Raw genomic sequence first — 18,426 nt, 5'->3', positions numbered from 1 at the left:
GATTATATTTCGTTGCATTGATATTTAGATAATTTGGGTATAATGTGAATATATAGTGAGGAGAACGCTTACGTTGCAGCAGCGGTATAGAAACACGGGTTCTTTGTCCTTCCTTGTGTCGTTAAGGAAGCAAACTAAGCTGTTTGACTTTATCGTCGATTGAGTACACTTAACGAAGCACGGACGTTTTCCATTGGTAACTGTTCATGATTGAAGAACGGTGCGTCTTACTCAAATGACTAGAGAGATACTTTTCCTTTGATACAGAGATGTTTTCGTAGTAGCAAAGGATATTTATTAGATTCTTCAGTAAATGATAGTCATCGTGTAGCTGCCAATTTGCTTGAGGTTAGTCATACATTGACCAACAATTCTTCAATACCGCCATAGATGGATTGAATGGCTATAGGTACTTGTGGTCGTTATTTTTAACACAACTAGCTTTGAGAAGATGTATTTAGCACAGGACACATTTATAGCAACAGCAATCACACATGAACCAGTGTTGCAGTAATTAGGATTTTACAAATGAAAAAGTTTTTTAATGGTGTAATTTGTGTAAAGACGGGATACTTTTTTTTTACCAATGAGACTATAAACAAACTTTAAATGATTCTCCCCAATAAACTATATATCAACTATAGCTGTATATCATTAACTTTTCCTTAGATGAAAAATTTATTTGCTCTTGCCATCCTTGGTATTGACAGAAGAGTTGACATTGAGCAACAAGGTGTCAGAATCCAACATGACTCTGTTGCCCGATCGCGAGATGATGGTGGCAATTTCACGAGCAGCCTCGATACGCTTGAGTTCCAAGAAACCAGGCTTGTTCTTGATAGCCTCACCAATGAGTTCAGCAGACTTGGCTTCACCCTGAGCGCGGACAATGATGGATTGCTTCTCCTGGCGAGCCTTGTCAACAACGAAAGCAGCACGCTGAGCTTCCTGCTGGGCAATCTGCTTGGCTTCGACGGCAGACTCAAAGACAGGCGAGAAACCGACATGGGTGATCGAAACGTCGTCAAGAATGATGTTGAAGCGAAGAGCGCGGCGAACCAAGTTTTCACGCACAAGACGCGAGACACGTTCACGCTGGGTAATAAGCTGCGAGGCAGTGAATTGAGCTACAACCGACTTGAGCACTTCGTTGACAATCGAGGGAAGAATACGTTCGTCGTAATCTTGGCCGAGCGTGCGGTACACAGTAGCCAGCTGGTCGACGCGAGGCTTGGACAAGACACGGCAAGTAATGTTGACCATTTGCAAATCTATTCGCCACACAATAACCCAATAAGTACACTTGCTTCTTCTCCTGGCCCTTTCATTCTCCTGTTTCCACTTGGAACTCCCATATTACTTACCCTTGGTACCAGTAAGCGAAGCGACATTGCGGGGCTTAGCACGGACGTCGTAGACAATAGGTGATTCGAACCAGGGAATGACAAAGTGAGTACCTTCGTTGTAGACGGTGTTTTGGACACCAAAAAGACGAGTGTATTTGATAGCTCTGTGACCACCGTCAACTGTACAATTTATCAATATTGTTGTGGTTGTTGTTGTTGTCAGTTTCCCCGATTAATTGGAAAATTAGAATGTGGAAATTAAATAAAAGGCAAAACCAATTACCGTTGAAGAGCGAGGCATTGACACCATAGCCCAAAGCACCGAGAACGACAAGAGCACCGGCAGCAGAGCCAACGCCCTTACCGGATCCCTTGGGGAACATTCCACTCAATCGCTTGGCGGCTTCCTTCGCTTGCTGAGACATTGCTTTTTGTTATAAGAAAGTGGAGTATGTTTTCGCTCGCACCAAATTGGACCGAAAAAATGCGTGACTTGGAGGCTTGTTGTCTGCAGGGTATATCCGCTGGCCGGTTAAATAAAAAATCCGATTGCTGTGGAGTAAATGGCTGTCATGAAAAGGCGACCATGTCTTCGAGTGACATAAATTTAATTGATTGAATCAAAGAACAAGATAAATAAACAAAAAGGTGATGCATGCAGATTCACTTCCTAATAATAGGTTGAGACTATTTCCGTTGCTGTGTATGTGTGTATGTATGTGTGTGTGTGTGTGTGTATAACTATGTGTGCGTGTGTGTGCGTTGTAAAGTGGGGTAAAAAATAAAGAAAGATAGGCGAGATTTCTAAAGATGATGAATAAGACGATGATGATAATATAGAGGTGATACCCGTGTGATGTGCTATTGATTGCAGCAACCTTTGTTATCAAGATGGTGGAATCGGTAGTTATTAGGGATGGCCGTTAGCAATTAAACTAATATTAGAAGAATATCCATGACTACGAACGATATCTTCATCCGTTACACTGGTTTGGGCACTTGTGCTCCCGCTGTGTTGGATGCTATGGATCTGTTGCTGTTTTGTATACTGCTGCTGTTTCGTTTGCTTGTGATGCTCTTGTGCTAGTGCCACAAGCGAGACTTCAGCGATGTTGTTGCTTCTAGTGTTACCCGTGGAATATGAGCGTCCAAGGTCGATCTCGTCGCCACCGTTTAATATCTTAACTGCTGCTGTACTTTTGTGTGTGTCATAGATATTCTGCTTTTGTTGTTGTTGATGTTGCAATTGCTGTTGCTTCAAATCATCAAAAGCGTTACGACTTAATGTACCGACCTCATTATTTGCAAAAGTCGAAGTGTACTCTGTTTCATAAATATTGGCCGATTTTTCGTTGGAAGACGTTGATTTGCTTCCGAATTTGAATATGTTTGCGCTTTTGGGACTGTTAGGAAAAGATTACACAATTGATAAGTACTCTGTCAAGTATAAACAAAGCATTTGAGCAAAAAAAAACATACGTAAAAGCCACCGCACATTCGACAAAAAACGTAGTAACAGGACCAAGCAGCATCCAAACACCGGATAATGCCATGTTGCCTACAGTGCTTGTCATAATCTTGTCACGTAAGATACTGTACAACACCATCATAGCTGCAAACGTGCTGAGACAGATCGCGATACACAGCATAACCGCACGTATCTGTAGATAGCAAGGTTGTGAATGCGTTGTGGCTACTTGAACGTATATTTCTATCTATAGCATCATGCTTCCAACGAACCTTGACAATACCAGTTTTAATGCCATCATAACGAGGGCCGCCAGGATTGATTTTTTCAAGATGTGTATTAAGGATCCGGACAAGTCGCATGCCTGAGTACATGACTGTTGTTGTCAGAGCAACGCAATGGACGGCCCAAACACTGTAATGTACTCGCACAAGAATATCTGCTGCACGAACATTATAGGTCGACAGATAGCCCGTGATTACAGAAGTAGGTTCATTAATTATAATAGGTGCTAAGAAGATGCTCGAGCCAACAATATCTACAATCAATGGGGACGGAAGCCAGCCCGTCGAGATTGCCTTGTGACTCTACATTGATATAACACCAAAAAGGTTATGAGCATATGCCTGTAATATTTTTTGTGGGGTAGGGAACAATTAGTAGCAGTCCTCGCTTTACTTACGTCGGCCAACGTCTGTGCAATGCCAATCAAATACAGGGCAAAAGCGCCAAATCCAAAAGGCCAAGCAAACTCAAAGAACCCTAGATAAAAATACCAAAGTATATTCTAGAGTGTCAAAAAACCAAAGATGACAAGGGGGACTTGTGCTCGTAGCATTTACAGAATTCACATACACTGTCGAGCCATCAGGTTGCCAGCGGCAGCATCGGACACGAGAATGGCAGAGCTCACCAATCGGACTTTTGAAAATAGAATGAATCAATCGGCCTGGTGTCATGTCACGCAAAAAAGAAAAGAGAAAGAGCAGGGTAGAGGCCATGCTTCCGTGTAACTTACGTATATTGTATATGGTAAGAAACAGCAACATCACTTCAATAGGCTTGGGACGCAGACACCCCCGCACACCCGCCTTATCGAAGAACCGCTGTCCTTTGACAATTATTCGATGATATAACAAAACTGCGCCTATGTTTACAATGAGAGTTTATGTATGGCATGTACATGAACAAAGAGATGTTGTTTAAAAAGGAAAAAGTGAGCACTTGCGCACATGTTGGCAATCTGTACGGTTTCATAGAGCCTTTTTGTTTGTTTGTGCATGCGATTTACCGATGAAAATGACGAGTACTGATAATGCAATATTGATGATGTTGATAATAAATGCAGCCCGTTCTTCTTTGCAGCCGTAGATGGTGAGACGCCAGTCGCAGTGGCATTCGCCGTTGCTATAGCAATAGCGATCAAAGGTGGTGCTGACAATATCCATTATAATGACGGAGGCATTCGGCTAAAAAAAGAGGGACAGGGGAAAAGAAGGTGATTAACAAAAAACTAGACAGTGGGTAAAAAAAGAGTATGTGCTCGTTAATTTGTAAGACCGATACGTATAGTGCAGCTCTTGTCATTCATGATGCCCGTTTACTGTTGTTGTTGCTGTTGCTCAAATCGTTGTACATTCGCTCTTGTACTTCGGGTGTACCACCTACACTTTTTGCTTCTTTTCAAATTGGCGTGTAAATGGCACGCTTTTTTCAGATGTTTAGAGGATGCATGCATGTTTGTTTCAAACATCAAGGCAATCACTTGGGTGTGCAACTATTTCAGCATGTTGTCCGTGTGGACAAGTGTCACAACATCTGCATGATTGTTTGTTGTCAGTGAATCTGTCATGTTAAACATTTGGCTTGATTCGTAGTATATAGTATGTATGATATATTGTAATTAGCTTCCGGTAACCGCGCGCGCACCAAGCACAATAAACCATCATAATATGTAGGCGCAACGTTACACACGTTGTGCTGACCCATTCTCTTCAGGCACATGTGTAATCATGCTATCGCACATGGTTAGTGGACAGAAACAAGTCCAGACACAGGTTTCTTTGATGGTTGTTATACGTATTAACTTGCAAAAGAATGGCTACCTTATGTAATGTCATTAGCGGGTATCACTCGTGTAAATTTAATACAACCAACACAGCTTTTAGTTATTTCCTCTTTTCCTTGTGCTCTGTTATACTAGCTTCGATTAGTAGACAAGTGGAAACCTTATTTCCCCAACAAATCACTCCATATGACGACAAATTCCAAACCTTCACTTTATTGGATCAAGGGAAACCTTGATCGATCGGCTTTCTTTCCTAATACATCCATTCAGCCTATTATTATCCCACACAAACGACTCTCTCTATACTGGCAGCAAATTCTCTAGACTTTATATACTTTTGTTGAGCTTGTATATGTACATTATTAGATATTTACAATTTTTGACATGATGCATAATTACTGCCTTCTTCTTCACCTGTACTTAGCTAATTCTTCCTCAAGAGACATGAGCCAACCGATAAATATAGGCGTAATTTTGTATGCTTCTCAAAATTTCATCATCTACGGCTACGGCCGATATCCTTCAATAGATCGTCCATAGATTTCTTGGATTGCTGGTGCGTGCTATGTGCGGCCTTTTGATGTTGCATTTGCTCGTTACGGCGGATCTCACGCATCGCATCCTTGGCCGCTTGGTGCTGTTAAATTGATCTCAGTAAATGACGTGCTCCACAATTAGCACAGAAAAGAAGTTTGTTTTTACCTGTATAGCCACACGATCGCGCGCATTTAACATATCATGAGCCTCTCCAGTCGTCTTTGGTGGCATCTGCGATTGAGAAGAAGAATAGAAAGGCTTCGGAAATGATGAGTACTTGTTTTATATATGTGGGTTGGCCAATTCAATTCCTTGTCCACATTGAGTCATGATACTCAAGATAAAACGGTTCTTTTTCCACTAATACCTGTTGAGCAGATGACGTTTTCTTTTGAATATATAGATTTGGACCACCAGAATTACTAGATGGTTCAGGAGGAGGACGTAAACCAGTAGGGTTGTCCGAAGGCAATCCTTTTGCAGAACGGTATTCAGCAAGTGTCATTTTCGCAGGTCGTCGTACTGAAGGTGAAGCAGAAGAAGGAGTTCCTTGATGTCGATGCTGCTGTTGTGCAGGCATAGGTCGTTTCATAGGAACAAGTCTATGACTGTTGCTAGTGTCCATGTTTGCAGAAAGCGATGGAGAACTGCGAGCTGTCAGAGGTAGTACGGAGGATCGAGGATCATTTCTGGCGATGCTTCGAGTGTCAGATAACGGTAGCACAGACGACGTAGAACTGCTTTTGGTGATACTGCGAGTGTCATGTGGCGTTGGCACTACCGAGGATCCAGAATCGCTTCTAGATAAATTACTGTCAGACGATGGGAGTGGCACCACCGATGGCCTAGCGATGCTACGAGAATCAGAGTCCGACGATGATGTCCGAACTTTCTTGTTAACCCGCGGCATCGCCTGCTCATGGTGGGATGGGGCTGGAGCTGTTGGGACAGGAGAGCTCGTGCGGCTTCTTTTTCCGGTTGATGAAGCATCGCTGATCGAATCTTCAATCATGGGTATAGAGATCCGTTGTGCTTTGGACCGAGGGAGATGTTTGCGGGAAACTTTGGTTGGCTTTGCCTCAAAATCAAAGAGGTTGGATGGGACGTGTTTCGTAATAGCACGGTAGTCGAAATAAGGCGGTCGGATCTATACACCGCGCCCCCCACATTTCTCAATAAGTCTATCTTATGCAGTTGAAAAAACGAGGTTGCAGAAAACAATCTGGATTTGTACTTGTACTCACATCAAGTATTAATCTGCGTTCCACAGCGTCTTTAACGAGGTCACCCCAATACTCGCTTTTCATTAAAGATCGCTTATGCCCAAGCACAAAGAGCGAGCACTTGGCACGAGTCAGCCCAACGTTCATTCGACGCATATCGGCCAAGAAACCTATGCCGCGCTCTAGTATGATATACCACAACAATTATTCCAAAAGTTAGAATGCCTTGGGCTCCCTGGTCAGATGACAAATCACTTAAACAACCACTTACCAGACATTGCTCGTACGCAGGAAAAGATGATTATATCTTTCTCTTGACCTTGAAAACCATCCTATTATAAAAAATGATTTTGTGAGAAAACGAATAAGACCACAACCATGTTAATCTTAAATCGTACCACCGTATTAAAGTCTATAACATCAAGGATTTTCGGGCCGAATCGTCGTTCAAAGCGATGCTTAATATGACTTAGTTGCTGTTTATATGGTGTGATAATACCGATTCTATACGCAAACTTTGAACGAAACCAATTTTAGTTACTAGAACTTTGTCACATAAACTTAGATGAGGTATTTCTTCTCTCGCTCTTTTTTTTGAAATGTACCTTGATATTTGGCAGGCGGTTCGCCAGCATATCCACAAGCGCTAAAGCAGCCTCTGCCTCTGCAGCATTGTAGATAGATTTTCCGGATCCAGTCCTCTCCATACCTTCCTCCACATTATAAAAGCGATATGGTGGAAAGTATTCTTGAGAATGCCAAGGAGCAGCAGAATTGGCTTCCATGTCCGGTCCATCCAGTAGTCTCGAATTGTAAAACAGTTTACTGGGGAATCGACTGATTTCTGGGTGCATACGATATTGGATGCTATGTAAACCAGCATAAGTACATTATCTGAGATATCATTGCTTTACTCTTCCCTTACCTCAATAAATAGACATCATCCGGCGCACCCTTTTGTAACCGCATGAATAAGCTCTGCTCATAGCTGTACCTTGCAGCCATCTGAGAGAGGACGGTCGGAGGCAATTGATTTGGATCTAATATGAGAATGATTGCAGTGAGCAACGATTGAAGCCTGATTATCCTTACTTAAAGGGAAAATATACTTACCACCAACTAATATACAGCGTCTGCAATCATACTTTAATGGAATCAAGGAGCTGATTTCAACCGACTGGGCAGCTTCATCCACAATGACCGTGTCAAACATCAGTCCCATATTCGTAAGCATGTCATTACCACTGCCACTCAATGTAGCACAGACGATATCCACGCTAGCAAACACTTTCTGTCGTGCACGGTGTCTTGAAAGCTCTTGCTCCCGTGTAAAATCTCGCTGCGCTTCAACAATACCCTTGATTTGATATTTTAGTTTGTGGCGTTGACCAATATAGTCTTTACGCTTTTTCTTGAGATCCATCAGGTACGTCATGTTTTCCGCGCCCTTGCACTCGTTAATTTCTCGATCCACGTCGTCAATATCCAGTTGTATCTTGCGGATATCCTCACTCAATTGACCGCGTCGTGTACCAAAGTCCTTGATCTCCTCGGAATCTCCAATGGTTGGTGCAAGTTCCTTTTCTACGAGTCGATCGAGGAGAATTTCTCGGACGCTAACATTGGCCGCTTCTGGCGTACCAATGCGCACCACTTTAGGTTTGGATATGCCATGGGAGGTCAATACACCTTCTTGTAATCGTTTAGCAATTTCGTCCACTGCGGCATTACTCGGTGCGCAAACGAGAATTTTGCTTTCACCGTTGTATTCGGATCCATTGGTGTCTATTCGAATACCACGCTCCTTCTGACGTCGTCGATCCCGCTGGTCGTCCAACAACGAGACGATTAATCCAAGAATAGTCTTTGTTTTACCTGTTCCTGGAGGGCTAGAAACAAAGATTACTTATAATATTCATGCAACTCTAGGTCTATTGTCAAGTTGGCAATATAACTTACCCTTGAATCAATGTAAATCCACGCTTCTTGTCCAAAGCACCAAGAATGGCTCGTGCTTGGGGCTCATTAACTCCGTATTTGTCAATACACTTGTCAACCATATGATCGGTGAACGAAGGCATCTGCGAGGGCTTCGGATTAAGGATATCTTGGGCCAAATCATAATGCTCCAGTCCTTGTAATGCAGCATACTCTCGCTGGGCGGTAGCAATGCTTTAAGGATAGAGAAAACAGTGTTAAAGCTAGGTTGACACGATATATATTGCATTCTCCTGAAAGATAAACGTGGAATACTGAAAATTACCTATTCAGCTTGAGCATCCGCCAGTTTGTCTTGGGCGACAAAGAGTTCAACAAGATGATACGTTCCGGACTGAAAAAGCAACGAAGAGTCACCTCAGATATGCTTTTCTTTTGTGTTACGGTTGTAACTTTACCAAGGAAGCAACGGCCTTTCCACGCGGTCGGTTTCGAGAGTGGCTCGCTCATGATGAAATTAAGCTCATCCTTCCGAAAGAACTCGTTACCAAAATGATTAGCCACACAGACAAGGTCATCGACAATCAAACTGTTGACAGAACCGGCTGGAACACCAAATGTCACATCGACAAAATCATTCACATGACAACGACTGTCAAGTATACAGCGATCGATCACATCGTTCTCCGATAACGTTTCGCGCGCGCGTGATAGTTGCATCCAGACTTCAAGCAGCAGCAGCGGTTCGAAATTCGTCAAATAATCTTGGTACGAGTTGAATGAGTCAGACACTTTTTTGTACATGCCCGAAGACGCGTTGGGTGGCATTTCCGATTTGACAGTGACATCCCACGATAAGATAGCTTTGAAGAATCTTTCAATATCGGGCTTTATCTTTTTGCGTCGCTGGTCTGCGCGTTTGATCAACTGTCGTTTTTCCAGAAAAGCTTGCGTTTCTTGAGTTTCAATCAGTTTGATGGATCGTTTGACCGGCTGTTCGAAAAGTGCCTTAATGCCCGCCTTTTCGTCTTCAATAGCGCGCTTGCTATGATCAATATCATCAACAAGGTCCTGCAAACCAGATGTGTCGTCTTCGTCTGAGGAATCGGAACCGGATGAAGAGTCGCTATCGTTCCGCTTACGGCCACGCGAGGCTGCGGAAGCAGAAGGAGACTTGGATGCGGCAATGAACTTACGCTCTGCCCTGAATTCTTCGCGCAAAGCCTTGAGCTTGGAGAACCCGGTTGGTGGTGGTCTAAGCTTTCGACCAGTCGACGTGACAGCATACACCGAAGGTTTTTGATTTTTGGGCATGAAAGTCGTCGATCGTTGCTCTTGTTGTTTTTTGCGTGGATGTTGGCTAACCAGTTCTTTGGCTCGCTGTACGGCTTGCTGTTGAATAAGCAGTTCCTTGGCTCGCTGTTCGTGTTGCCTCCATAACTGCGCTTGTTGTGCTTGTACAGCGGATGCGATCGACGATTTTTTGCTCGACCGACCAGTGCTATTGCCAGCAGCCGTAGTAGTGTTAGAATCAGGCTTGGCGACGTTGCTGCTACGACTAGTAGTGCTATTGCTGGTAACAGGAATGGGTGCAGATGTATCTCCTTCAAACCATTCATCGGGTATCGCTGCAATGTCTAGCTCTCCAAATTCATCCATGAAACCGTCGTCATCGTCATCGTCGTTGTTCGCCTGGGCGGCAGTATTAGCAGTGGATGGATCCGGTGGGGCTATATCGTCAGCTGTATTAGCACAACTTGTAACAAAAACGTTTGTGTATATTCTTACCAATTTCCTGCACATCCACAGCACCATAGGCGTCTGCTGATGCTATATCCGACGGCGTATCTTCTGTGGCAGCCTTGGAGAAGTAAGACGTTATCTTTGGAGGCGCAGTGGTCGATGATACCAATGATGATGAGTGTGAGGAGGAAGAATGGGACGGCCTTGGAGGCGAGGTGAGTTGTGGTGGTTCGACAAGCTGCCATTCGATTTCTTCATCGCTGTCATCGATAAATATGGTGTTACTTGGCTCTTGTCCGCTCAAAGCAACAAACAAGGCTTCCTTGTCCTGCGTCGAAAGGCGCGTAGCGTTTTCCCCGGTTGCAGCTGACATGAGTCGATAGTAAGCGTCGACTGAAATCTTCATATGCATTTGCTGCAGATGCTTCAAGGTCAAGCAAACCAAAGGCACTAATTTTTGGATGACTTCGGACCGTGTAACATAGACCCAATGCGATAATGAGTCAATTGCCTCATTGACATGGTCATATTGTAGTTGCGGAACGTCACCAAATGAGGTATCGACAGGCGTTGAGCTGTCTACTGCTTTCTGAAACAGTTGCCGAGCGCCGATCATCAGCTGGGCAGTGTCCAAGAGGGACAAGATGGAGTCGACTACTTCTTTGGGTTTATGCGTTTCCGACCATTTCATGCCATTCCCGAAAATCAGGGCCATCGTCCGCCAACAGGTGTTCCAGAACTGCTTGATCACCCTGTGCTCTTCGCTTCCGTATTCTCCCATGATGACCAGCTGCATCATGTAGCTCTCCTCGTCACCCACAAGTGCATGTGCAAGATAAGACAATGTTAGATTTAATGGTGCTACTAGGTTGAAACTGTCGAGGGCTACAAGTGGAATGGCGAGGTTGTTAAAGTCATCTAAAATGACTGCGAATTCTTCTAGCACGAGTCGAGGCTGTCGATCAAAAAATTGACGGAAACTCTCTAGTTCGTTTGAGGCGTTGGATACCGATAAAAGTTGCATTGCAGGCGTCCGAATTTCATGGCTGTAGGGCGAGCACGTGAGCACGAGTAGAGATTGAACTACTTCTGTGTCATCATAGAGCTTGAGTTGAGAGTGCGTGTTCGAGTGAACCGCTTTTGTCATTATTTTGCCGAGCGTCATCCGAAGCGTTTTGATTTGTTCCATCATGAGTGAGCCTTCGTTCGATGTAGATAACGGATGTGATTTGTCGGAGACGGAAAGGTCAACAATCACCAGTTGCCTATATCCCTCGATTGCTACGTGTATCAGACGTGGCTCGATACCATCGGGTTGTTCACAGGTGCTACCGATGGCCTGCCATACGGCTGTGCAATCGATGCGTGCGGATGTATCTTGCTCGCTATTTTGTGACATTGCAATGATGCGTTCGCGGAGATCTAGCGCGTCTCGTCGCAGCACTTGGATGAGTACTCTTGCTGCTAGATCGGGTATATATCGAAATGGCTGTGGCAGACGGGTCAAAGGGATGGATGCAAACCACACTGCCCTTGAGGCGTATTGGTTCAGTTTGTCGTATGAGCACTTGTCGCGTGCAAGTGAATCTTCAATGACCTTGAAGCCGAGTTCGGCACAATAGGCCTTGCATGTGATAGCCCAGCTATCTGACTGAAAATAACCCCAGAGCATGTCTAATACAATGCCTGCAGTTTGGTCTTGGGCTTCATCCGGCAGCGCACTCCAATAAAAATATATCCAGCCCAGCATTCCTCTAATCCGTGCAATGAGCTTGTCTTCCGGGTATGGTGTTCCATCGCGCTGTCTTATTTTGCCGGTGTTGTCTTCTCGAGCAATTACCATTGCTGCTCGGAACCCTCCATCCTCGCATACATTCTTTATAAAGTTACTGTGGGTATCTGCGTCGAGCACTTCGTCTCCCCAAAAGTTTTGGCCAAGCTTTTGGAGTAGCATTGTCATGGTCCGGATCGTTTCTTGTATATTGTTGCCAGGTTTCGAGTACTGTTGGTGTATCCATTGTTGCACCGACGTTGTTGTGCTGCTCATGATCTTCTTTAGCTGATCAGGACCGAGCAAAGTGACAGTAGCACGAAACGCCTTGCTGCGTTCAGCGACATCGCTGGTTAACTTGATTGTGTCTGTAACAAAATCGGACGGCGGGTTTGCGTACCATTGTGGCGTAAGTCGTACGTTGATATCGGGTTCTTCTAATACGAAGCCATCCGCGACAAATCGGTCGAGCAGTTTTCTGGCCCAATGTCGAACGATGCGATGGTGGTGATACGCAAGTAACACGACTCCGTTTGGTGCATCCGTGAACGTTGGGAAAACTGCGGACTCGTGCATCTTATCAAATAAATTGCAGAATAGTTGGTCGCAGTCGTCTTCATGCAGGAGATGAGGCGCATTGAGAATGTCAAAGATGGCGCACATGATGTTATCGGACAAAGAAAGTGGTTTTGATGTGTCTTCGCGTTGGATATAAATGTTGCGCCTTAAACTGGTCATTACGCGATGACGATCAAACCGATTTAAAATGTCAAAAAAGCTCTGTACATTTTCCGGTGAAAACATGGTTTCGTATCTATTTCATATGAAGTTGGAATTAAAGGTGAGAAGTGTTCCCCTCTCTTAACGTATAAGTTTATGCTACCACAGCTGCTGCGAGTTTTCTCACTTTGTCTATTTCCCGTGGTTCCCTTTTAGTCTACATGGGTAGATCTAGCCTTTACCTTTTCCGCAACATGGGTTTTGAAGCATAGTAATCGTGAAGACAACGCGTACATGTCCGCAATTGTAGCGTTAATCGTTCCTTGTACTTGGTAATATGTGCATGATCTGGTAGAGAGAAGAGCCACATGGATTCCTGGGCTATTGGCAATTCGATCTGGGAACACCACCAGTGATCGGACGAGTAGTTTAAAAGATAATCGAGCATGTCGTTAAAAAAACGAGTTTCCAGGTCATTATTGGAAGGCTCTTCGTTCTTTTTGTCCAGCAGCTCAAGCAGCTGCCTCAGTTTCATTGAGGCATGGTCGCTGCTCATGTGCGCAGTCATGTCAAGGAGAAAAAGACAATAAATGGAAGGGCGTTGCAAAAAAATTAATGTATGCTTTTTTTGAAACCCAGTATTCTATCGTGGATAATGCATTCACTTGGTGATTGATTCAACTATTTGATTGCTCTTTTTCTACTGTCGCCGGTTGCTTGATAACACACAGGATGTTTGACACATTTGATATGGATGGTGTGTAGATAAGGGGCTCCATAAGAAATGGATGTAGGTAACTTATAATCACGCAGGCACCGGGATAACAAGTGCTTCTGTAAGTATAGTTTTGAAAAAAAATGTGTGCAGTTGAGGAGGGGTCCGTATAACATATCCTCTACGTCCCTTATCCAACGTAGCTTTGGTGCGATTAACAAAGCAATGCCTAGCTCGTGATTATCCAATATATCGGTGCAGAAAAAAAGTAAAAGGCTTCCTTAGCATGACAGTTCTGTCAATAAACTCCAGGTTTAGCGTGGCGGTTTGTTGTAAAAAAGAGAAGATACACGAATTCTCTTTTTATTCGCTCGGATTCGATGTAAGAATATATGTCTATCGTATGTACATGTAGAAAAATAAAGGAGGAAAATGATAAAAGTGGTGTTGTTGCTTTCTGTGATCGTAATAGTTTTAACGTTTCTTGTTGGACGCACGCTTGCCCTGACCTGTAAGAAAATACATATGAACGCATCATTAACCGCTAGTCCTTTTTACATCTTTCTATTTCCTGAGATAAAATCAGATATAAAACATTACCCTTCTTTGGTGCACCCTTTCCGCGTCTCTTTCTTCGCGCGATTTCGTCCAAACGAGCCTTTTCGTCCACATCGACAAAACCTTGGTCGGGATACAAGGCTTTAATGTCGCGGAAATGAACAAGCTTTTGTGGATGGTAGGCGGTCATGGTAGGGCCGAGAAGTCGTTGACGCAAAATCTTGTTACCGGTACGGGAAGCAGTTGGGTTGTATACATTTTGAAATATTTTGCACGAGAGTTGAGATAACTGAGCCAGTCGTGCTGGCGATGCGGCTGATGTTGCCATTGCTGCTGTATAGGTCACTTTTTTTGAAACAAAAAACAAGTTGAGCTATTGGGACGGTCACACATTTTTATTTGACAAGGCATTCATCCCCCGCCCCAGTTCCAGGACAAAGAGATGCGCTGCGCCTGGAAAAATTACAGCTGAAAGAGGTAATCTTAAAGTGCCTCACTCTCTCTCTCCACACAGACATATTCTCCCTCTCTCTCTCTTTCTCTTGGACCTTAACCTTCTCTTCTTTGAAATGGACACACCTGATTCCACTGCTACTACTCAATCAGCACCTGAACCTGAACCAACATTTGATCGTCAGGTCAAAATGCTGCAGCCTCCATCTAATGCTCCAGCAAGAGGTAATTTTTCCTACTAGATTCGTTTTATATCGTGAACAAAATCATTGACTTGGATTGTTAATGTATTTGCGCAGTTGAACTTCCTGAGTCCTTCTTTAAATTAACGGCCAACGAGATAAAAAGTCTCTACAAGTCTCATGTCGAACAACGTGAAAATTTAGAAAACAGGTACGGTCATTATCTGAAAATAACTCGAGATAAAAAGAGGATGAAAGAGAGAGAGAGAGGGTAGTGGTTTGTTGATATAGTACTCAGTACATAGTAGTGATAGTGGCATTATATCATCTGCTGATGCTTCAATTTAAACGACGACAACTAATTAGGCCATTGAAGACACAAAAGATTCGTCAGGCCGAGGAAATGGATCGTATGAAGAAATACCCACGGACGACCATCCGTATCCGGTTTCCAGATAGCACTATCTTGCAAGCTGTGTTCAGATCCCAAGAAAAAGGTAAAAGGATGCATTCGCAGCAGACAACAATGAAGATAGGAAAAAGGCAAAGAGACACAACAAAAAAGCAGGGTTACTGATTGGATGTGTACATACACAAAAAGTGGGCGACGTGTATGACTTTGTACGATCGACATTGCAAACGCCCGAACGCAAGTTTCTATTGTGTCTTCCACCTCGGTCGAAGCTCGTTGAGCCGATGCTGACCCTATACAAAGCCGGGCTTGCACCTGCGTCCAATTTGACCTTTGTATGGATTGACAAGGCTTTACCAGGAGATCGAGGTTAGTGGTGGGCTGACTCACGATGAGAGGATTTGGAGGGAGGAGACTTGGCTAGTGTGAAGGGAGTGTGCCGCTTACGAATCGGAATGTTTGATATATTGCTGCGCGAAAAAAAAAACTAGATGTGCCTGTTGTTACACAAGAATACCTTAGCATGATGGAGGCTTTGCGCACACCTCAGTTGCCCTCACCGCCACCAGCAAGCACCAGCAGCAGCCCTGGGCCAAATACCACTGGTGGATCATCGTCAGCACCATCAAAGAAAACGGGTACTATGCCCAAATGGTTACAGAAGGGATTGTTCAAGAAATAGATTTAACCTAGTCGTGAATTACTGTTATTATATTAAATCAGTATAGGAAACACTGATTCAAAGGCTTTCTGGGCTAAAAAAAAGGGATGGTGCGTTTCAATGCCATCCTAGGTCGAGGAAGGTGAAAAAGACATGAGGAGGAGAGATCAAAGAAAGTATTGAGCCACTCTTGTCAAGCAGAAAAAGAAGATAGAAGAGAGGCCTTGCAGTTGTTGCACTGTTTAACTTGTGGCAATATGAGCTTCATCGTTGGCCACGTCACCTAGATTTCTCGTTTGTGACTGATGTTTAAAATAGAATGCCGTGGTGCTTTGCGAAGTAGAGGAGAATGAAGAGAGGAGTGGATGGGTTAGAAAAGAGTGTTTAAAGTGTTTTTCATGCAATTTGCTAACATCAGCTAATCCAAATAAGGATACCGTATGCGTACGTATCTAAATCGCGAGTTGCTTTGACGGGTTGATTGGTATAAGTCAGTAAATATCAGTGTGTTGTCAGAACAATACACCGTCTGAATGGAGTAAACTGACTGTACGTAAATGAACACCAGCGACGTAGTAAGATTCTCTTTAGCTCAATCGATGTATTGTCTGTGCCATCGCTTACATACAGTGGCCGCTCGTTAAAGTGATATGCCCGGTGAGACCCAAACCCCATTACTATATCGAATTATTACTTTATCGAATTGTAGTTCCATTAAAGATATCCGGTACATAGATTACCCGGGGTACTTGGCGAGCTCTACAAAAGAAGCTCTAGAATCACGTCCTGTCAAAGTTGATAGTATGCAACTCCTTAAAAATTTTAGTGTAGCAGAAGAAGCTGAAAGGCTTCTATCTGATGAGCTTGATGCTATGATTCTGGATACTCATGAGGAAACATGTGGCGTTGATGGTATTGATTTGATACCACATGAAGAAGTAGAGGATATCCATGCACCAACTTCTTTTAACGACCTCATTGACGATGCTATTATTGATAGAGATTCAGGTACGTTCATATAATGGCTAGTGTAACTGCATATGTAAAAGTCACAGGTAGATGTTGATGAAGAAGAGAGTAACTAGAGAAGACGAGATGAGGAGAAGGAAACATTGAAGCCACTGCATAGTAAAGGAGAGAGGAAGCAGTATATGAGCGATTTATTGAAAACAATGGTGGTTGAAGACGACCTGCATGCTCACTTATATAGCTTATAAGAAAAACGATGCGTAGACTAGACTCTGAGATATTAACCAGAGCAAACTGATCTTTTTTCCTTTTCTGATAAATAAAATCATACTATTGGTCCGCTCGATATAATGATATTTCTGATGGTTGATATCACATATCACTATAGCGAATTAGTAATAAGTCCCTGCTTAATTTGATTTGGACCTCAAAAACACATCACTATATCGAAATATCACTATATCGAATATCACTATAACGAGCGGCCACTGTAGATCATGACATTCTGTCCGCAAAAAAGCCTGGGCTTGGCCTGTAGTACTAGATCACTTTTCTCCTTCGAAATTGATTCCTCGTTTTTTACTGTTAATGCTATGTATTTCGCGTGCAGAACAACTTTCTATTCGGGATGATGTTTCATTAACGGGGAGTGCATCGACGGTAAGCAGTTCTTTTCAGATGTCTTCTTCCTTACCTTGCTCTTCCGACAACAGCTAATGCGTCGTTCTTCCTTCTCCCTCGATTGTTGGCTACGCAGGAATGCCAGTAGCACCACACGATGTATACAGCGACGCCGTAGAGTATAGAGTGTTTTAAAACTAGACAACTCACTACAAATTGTGCGCTATCGAGGTATCGAGTTTCCATTTCAATGTGTTGCAAGACTGAGCTTTCTGTTTATACCAGTGATGACTACTACAATAGATTTTGGCACAATCTGTGGCTCCGCATTACTTACTACATTGCAAGCTGTCAAGTCGTGCCAATCCGCCAATAAAAGCAGTAAGAGCAATCGATATCTTGCTATGTAATGAGTCCTGGGGCTTCACCGTATGCGTATCTCAAGATAAGCCATAGATGATATAACACCAGACCCGCTTTATCTTTACTATACATAGCACTTTCTTTACATACTATAGCACTCTTCACAATCAACAAATCGGAGAAGCTGTAGTACTATATGCGATTTTTCATGACCTGCTGTCCAACAGGGATCTGCTGTCGTCCCCGCATAAAAATTTGTGCCTGACCGGCACTATGTGTCACGCGACGCCGCATCCGGTTTTCTTTTCTATCAAAAGATCATTTAATCGGTCGGTTGATGGGTAATGTCGCGCGCGGACTAGAGAACGACAGGGGAGAGACTGATCAGCGAACAAAGAACAGAGGGAGAGACAGTGACAGACACAGACAGAGAGACACAGAAACTCACACCACCCATCACTTTAAGGTTGGCTTTTCCAATTCCTTTTTCCCTTCCCTCCTCTGCCTTCGAATCTCTTTATCTCTCCCCCATCCTCTATATACACATACGCCCTTTCTTTGTTACGTTTCTTTTATCCTATTAATATCTAAAAATCACCCTTTTATGAGGCTCACACATAAGCGGTCCACACGAAGCCGAAGACAGCTGGTACCTCTTTCCGAGGAGGAATCCGATCA

General features: G+C 43.6%; 5 protein-coding genes across 5 annotated transcripts; 1 reads left to right on the top strand and 4 right to left on the bottom strand.

Moving 5' to 3' along the window:
* Positions 1–520: 520 nt before the first annotated feature.
* BDB00DRAFT_835730 (prohibitin-2) lies at positions 521–2,143 on the bottom strand. The gene is made up of 3 exons (XM_053124419.1): positions 1,630–2,143; positions 1,365–1,526; positions 521–1,271 (listed from the first exon to the last, which is right to left on the bottom strand). Exons 1-3 carry the CDS (start codon positions 1,769–1,771, stop codon positions 679–681), a joined length of 897 nt encoding a protein of 298 aa, XP_052977128.1. The 5' UTR covers positions 1,772–2,143; the 3' UTR covers positions 521–678.
* Positions 2,014–4,133, bottom strand: BDB00DRAFT_523824 (uncharacterized protein). Its single transcript, XM_053117724.1, has 6 exons — positions 3,833–4,133; positions 3,670–3,735; positions 3,497–3,576; positions 3,087–3,401; positions 2,826–3,007; positions 2,014–2,749 (listed from the first exon to the last, which is right to left on the bottom strand). The coding sequence occupies exons 1-6, from the start codon at positions 3,861–3,863 to the stop codon at positions 2,257–2,259; spliced, it is 1,167 nt and encodes a 388-aa protein (XP_052977127.1). The 5' UTR covers positions 3,864–4,133; the 3' UTR covers positions 2,014–2,256.
* Positions 4,134–5,500: 1,367 nt separating this feature from the next.
* BDB00DRAFT_835720 (uncharacterized protein) lies at positions 5,501–13,415 on the bottom strand. Its single transcript, XM_053124418.1, has 12 exons — positions 13,057–13,415; positions 10,369–12,908; positions 8,906–10,310; positions 8,602–8,814; positions 7,756–8,531; positions 7,568–7,682; positions 7,248–7,509; positions 7,041–7,157; positions 6,914–6,974; positions 6,664–6,824; positions 5,787–6,566; positions 5,501–5,677 (listed from the first exon to the last, which is right to left on the bottom strand). The coding sequence occupies exons 1-12, from the start codon at positions 13,260–13,262 to the stop codon at positions 5,534–5,536; spliced, it is 6,780 nt and encodes a 2,259-aa protein (XP_052977126.1). The 5' UTR covers positions 13,263–13,415; the 3' UTR covers positions 5,501–5,533.
* Positions 13,416–13,710: 295 nt separating this feature from the next.
* BDB00DRAFT_523796 (mitochondrial ribosomal subunit S27-domain-containing protein) lies at positions 13,711–14,485 on the bottom strand. Its single transcript, XM_053117723.1, has 2 exons — positions 14,145–14,485; positions 13,711–14,033 (listed from the first exon to the last, which is right to left on the bottom strand). Exons 1-2 carry the CDS (start codon positions 14,413–14,415, stop codon positions 13,828–13,830), a joined length of 477 nt encoding a protein of 158 aa, XP_052977125.1. The 5' UTR covers positions 14,416–14,485; the 3' UTR covers positions 13,711–13,827.
* Positions 14,486–14,656: 171 nt separating this feature from the next.
* BDB00DRAFT_767991 (uncharacterized protein) lies at positions 14,657–15,299 on the top strand (the record flags this gene model as incomplete). The annotated part of the gene is made up of 3 exons (XM_053119706.1): positions 14,657–14,765; positions 14,840–14,933; positions 15,089–15,299. 3 exons carry the CDS (start codon positions 14,657–14,659, stop codon positions 15,297–15,299), a joined length of 414 nt encoding a protein of 137 aa, XP_052977124.1.
* Positions 15,300–18,426: the final 3,127 nt, after the last annotated feature.

The sequence above is a fragment of the Zychaea mexicana genome (assembly GCF_025766255.1).
Source record: "Zychaea mexicana strain RSA 1403 chromosome Unknown BDB00scaffold_65, whole genome shotgun sequence".
Taxonomy (NCBI): domain Eukaryota; kingdom Fungi; phylum Mucoromycota; class Mucoromycetes; order Mucorales; family Lichtheimiaceae; genus Zychaea; species Zychaea mexicana.
This window is presented reverse-complemented; position numbering and strand designations above follow the sequence as displayed.

What these genes read in the sequence shown, in the direction of transcription:
- BDB00DRAFT_835730 (XM_053124419.1), bottom strand. Translation starts at nt 1,771, where the DNA reads ATGTCTCAGCAAGCGAAGGAAGCCGCCAAGCGATTGAGTGGAATGTTC. An exon ending in CAATGCCTCGCTCTTCAACG is followed by an intron (nt 1,527 to 1,629) that starts GTAATTGGTTTT and finishes TAAATTGTACAG; the next exon opens with TTGACGGTGGTCACAGAGCT. An exon ending in TTCGCTTACTGGTACCAAGG is followed by an intron (nt 1,272 to 1,364) that starts GTAAGTAATATG and finishes TGTGGCGAATAG; the next exon opens with ATTTGCAAATGGTCAACATT.
- BDB00DRAFT_523796 (XM_053117723.1), bottom strand. Translation starts at nt 14,415, where the DNA reads ATGGCAACATCAGCCGCATCGCCAGCACGACTGGCTCAGTTATCTCAA. An exon ending in AAGAAAGAGACGCGGAAAGG is followed by an intron (nt 14,034 to 14,144) that starts GTGCACCAAAGA and finishes CTTACAGGTCAG; the next exon opens with GGCAAGCGTGCGTCCAACAA.
- BDB00DRAFT_523824 (XM_053117724.1), bottom strand. Translation starts at nt 3,863, where the DNA reads ATGTTGCTGTTTCTTACCATATACAATATAC. An exon ending in CAACCTGATGGCTCGACAGT is followed by an intron (nt 3,577 to 3,669) that starts GTATGTGAATTC and finishes ATTTTTATCTAG; the next exon opens with GGTTCTTTGAGTTTGCTTGG. An exon ending in TTGCACAGACGTTGGCCGAC is followed by an intron (nt 3,402 to 3,496) that starts GTAAGTAAAGCG and finishes ATATCAATGTAG; the next exon opens with AGTCACAAGGCAATCTCGAC.
- BDB00DRAFT_835720 (XM_053124418.1), bottom strand. Translation starts at nt 13,262, where the DNA reads ATGCTCGATTATCTTTTAAACTACTCGTCCGATCACTGGTGGTGTTCC. An exon ending in ACGCTGTATATTAGTTGGTG is followed by an intron (nt 7,683 to 7,755) that starts GTAAGTATATTT and finishes TTCTCATATTAG; the next exon opens with ATCCAAATCAATTGCCTCCG. An exon ending in GATGATGTCTATTTATTGAG is followed by an intron (nt 7,510 to 7,567) that starts GTAAGGGAAGAG and finishes TGGTTTACATAG; the next exon opens with CATCCAATATCGTATGCACC.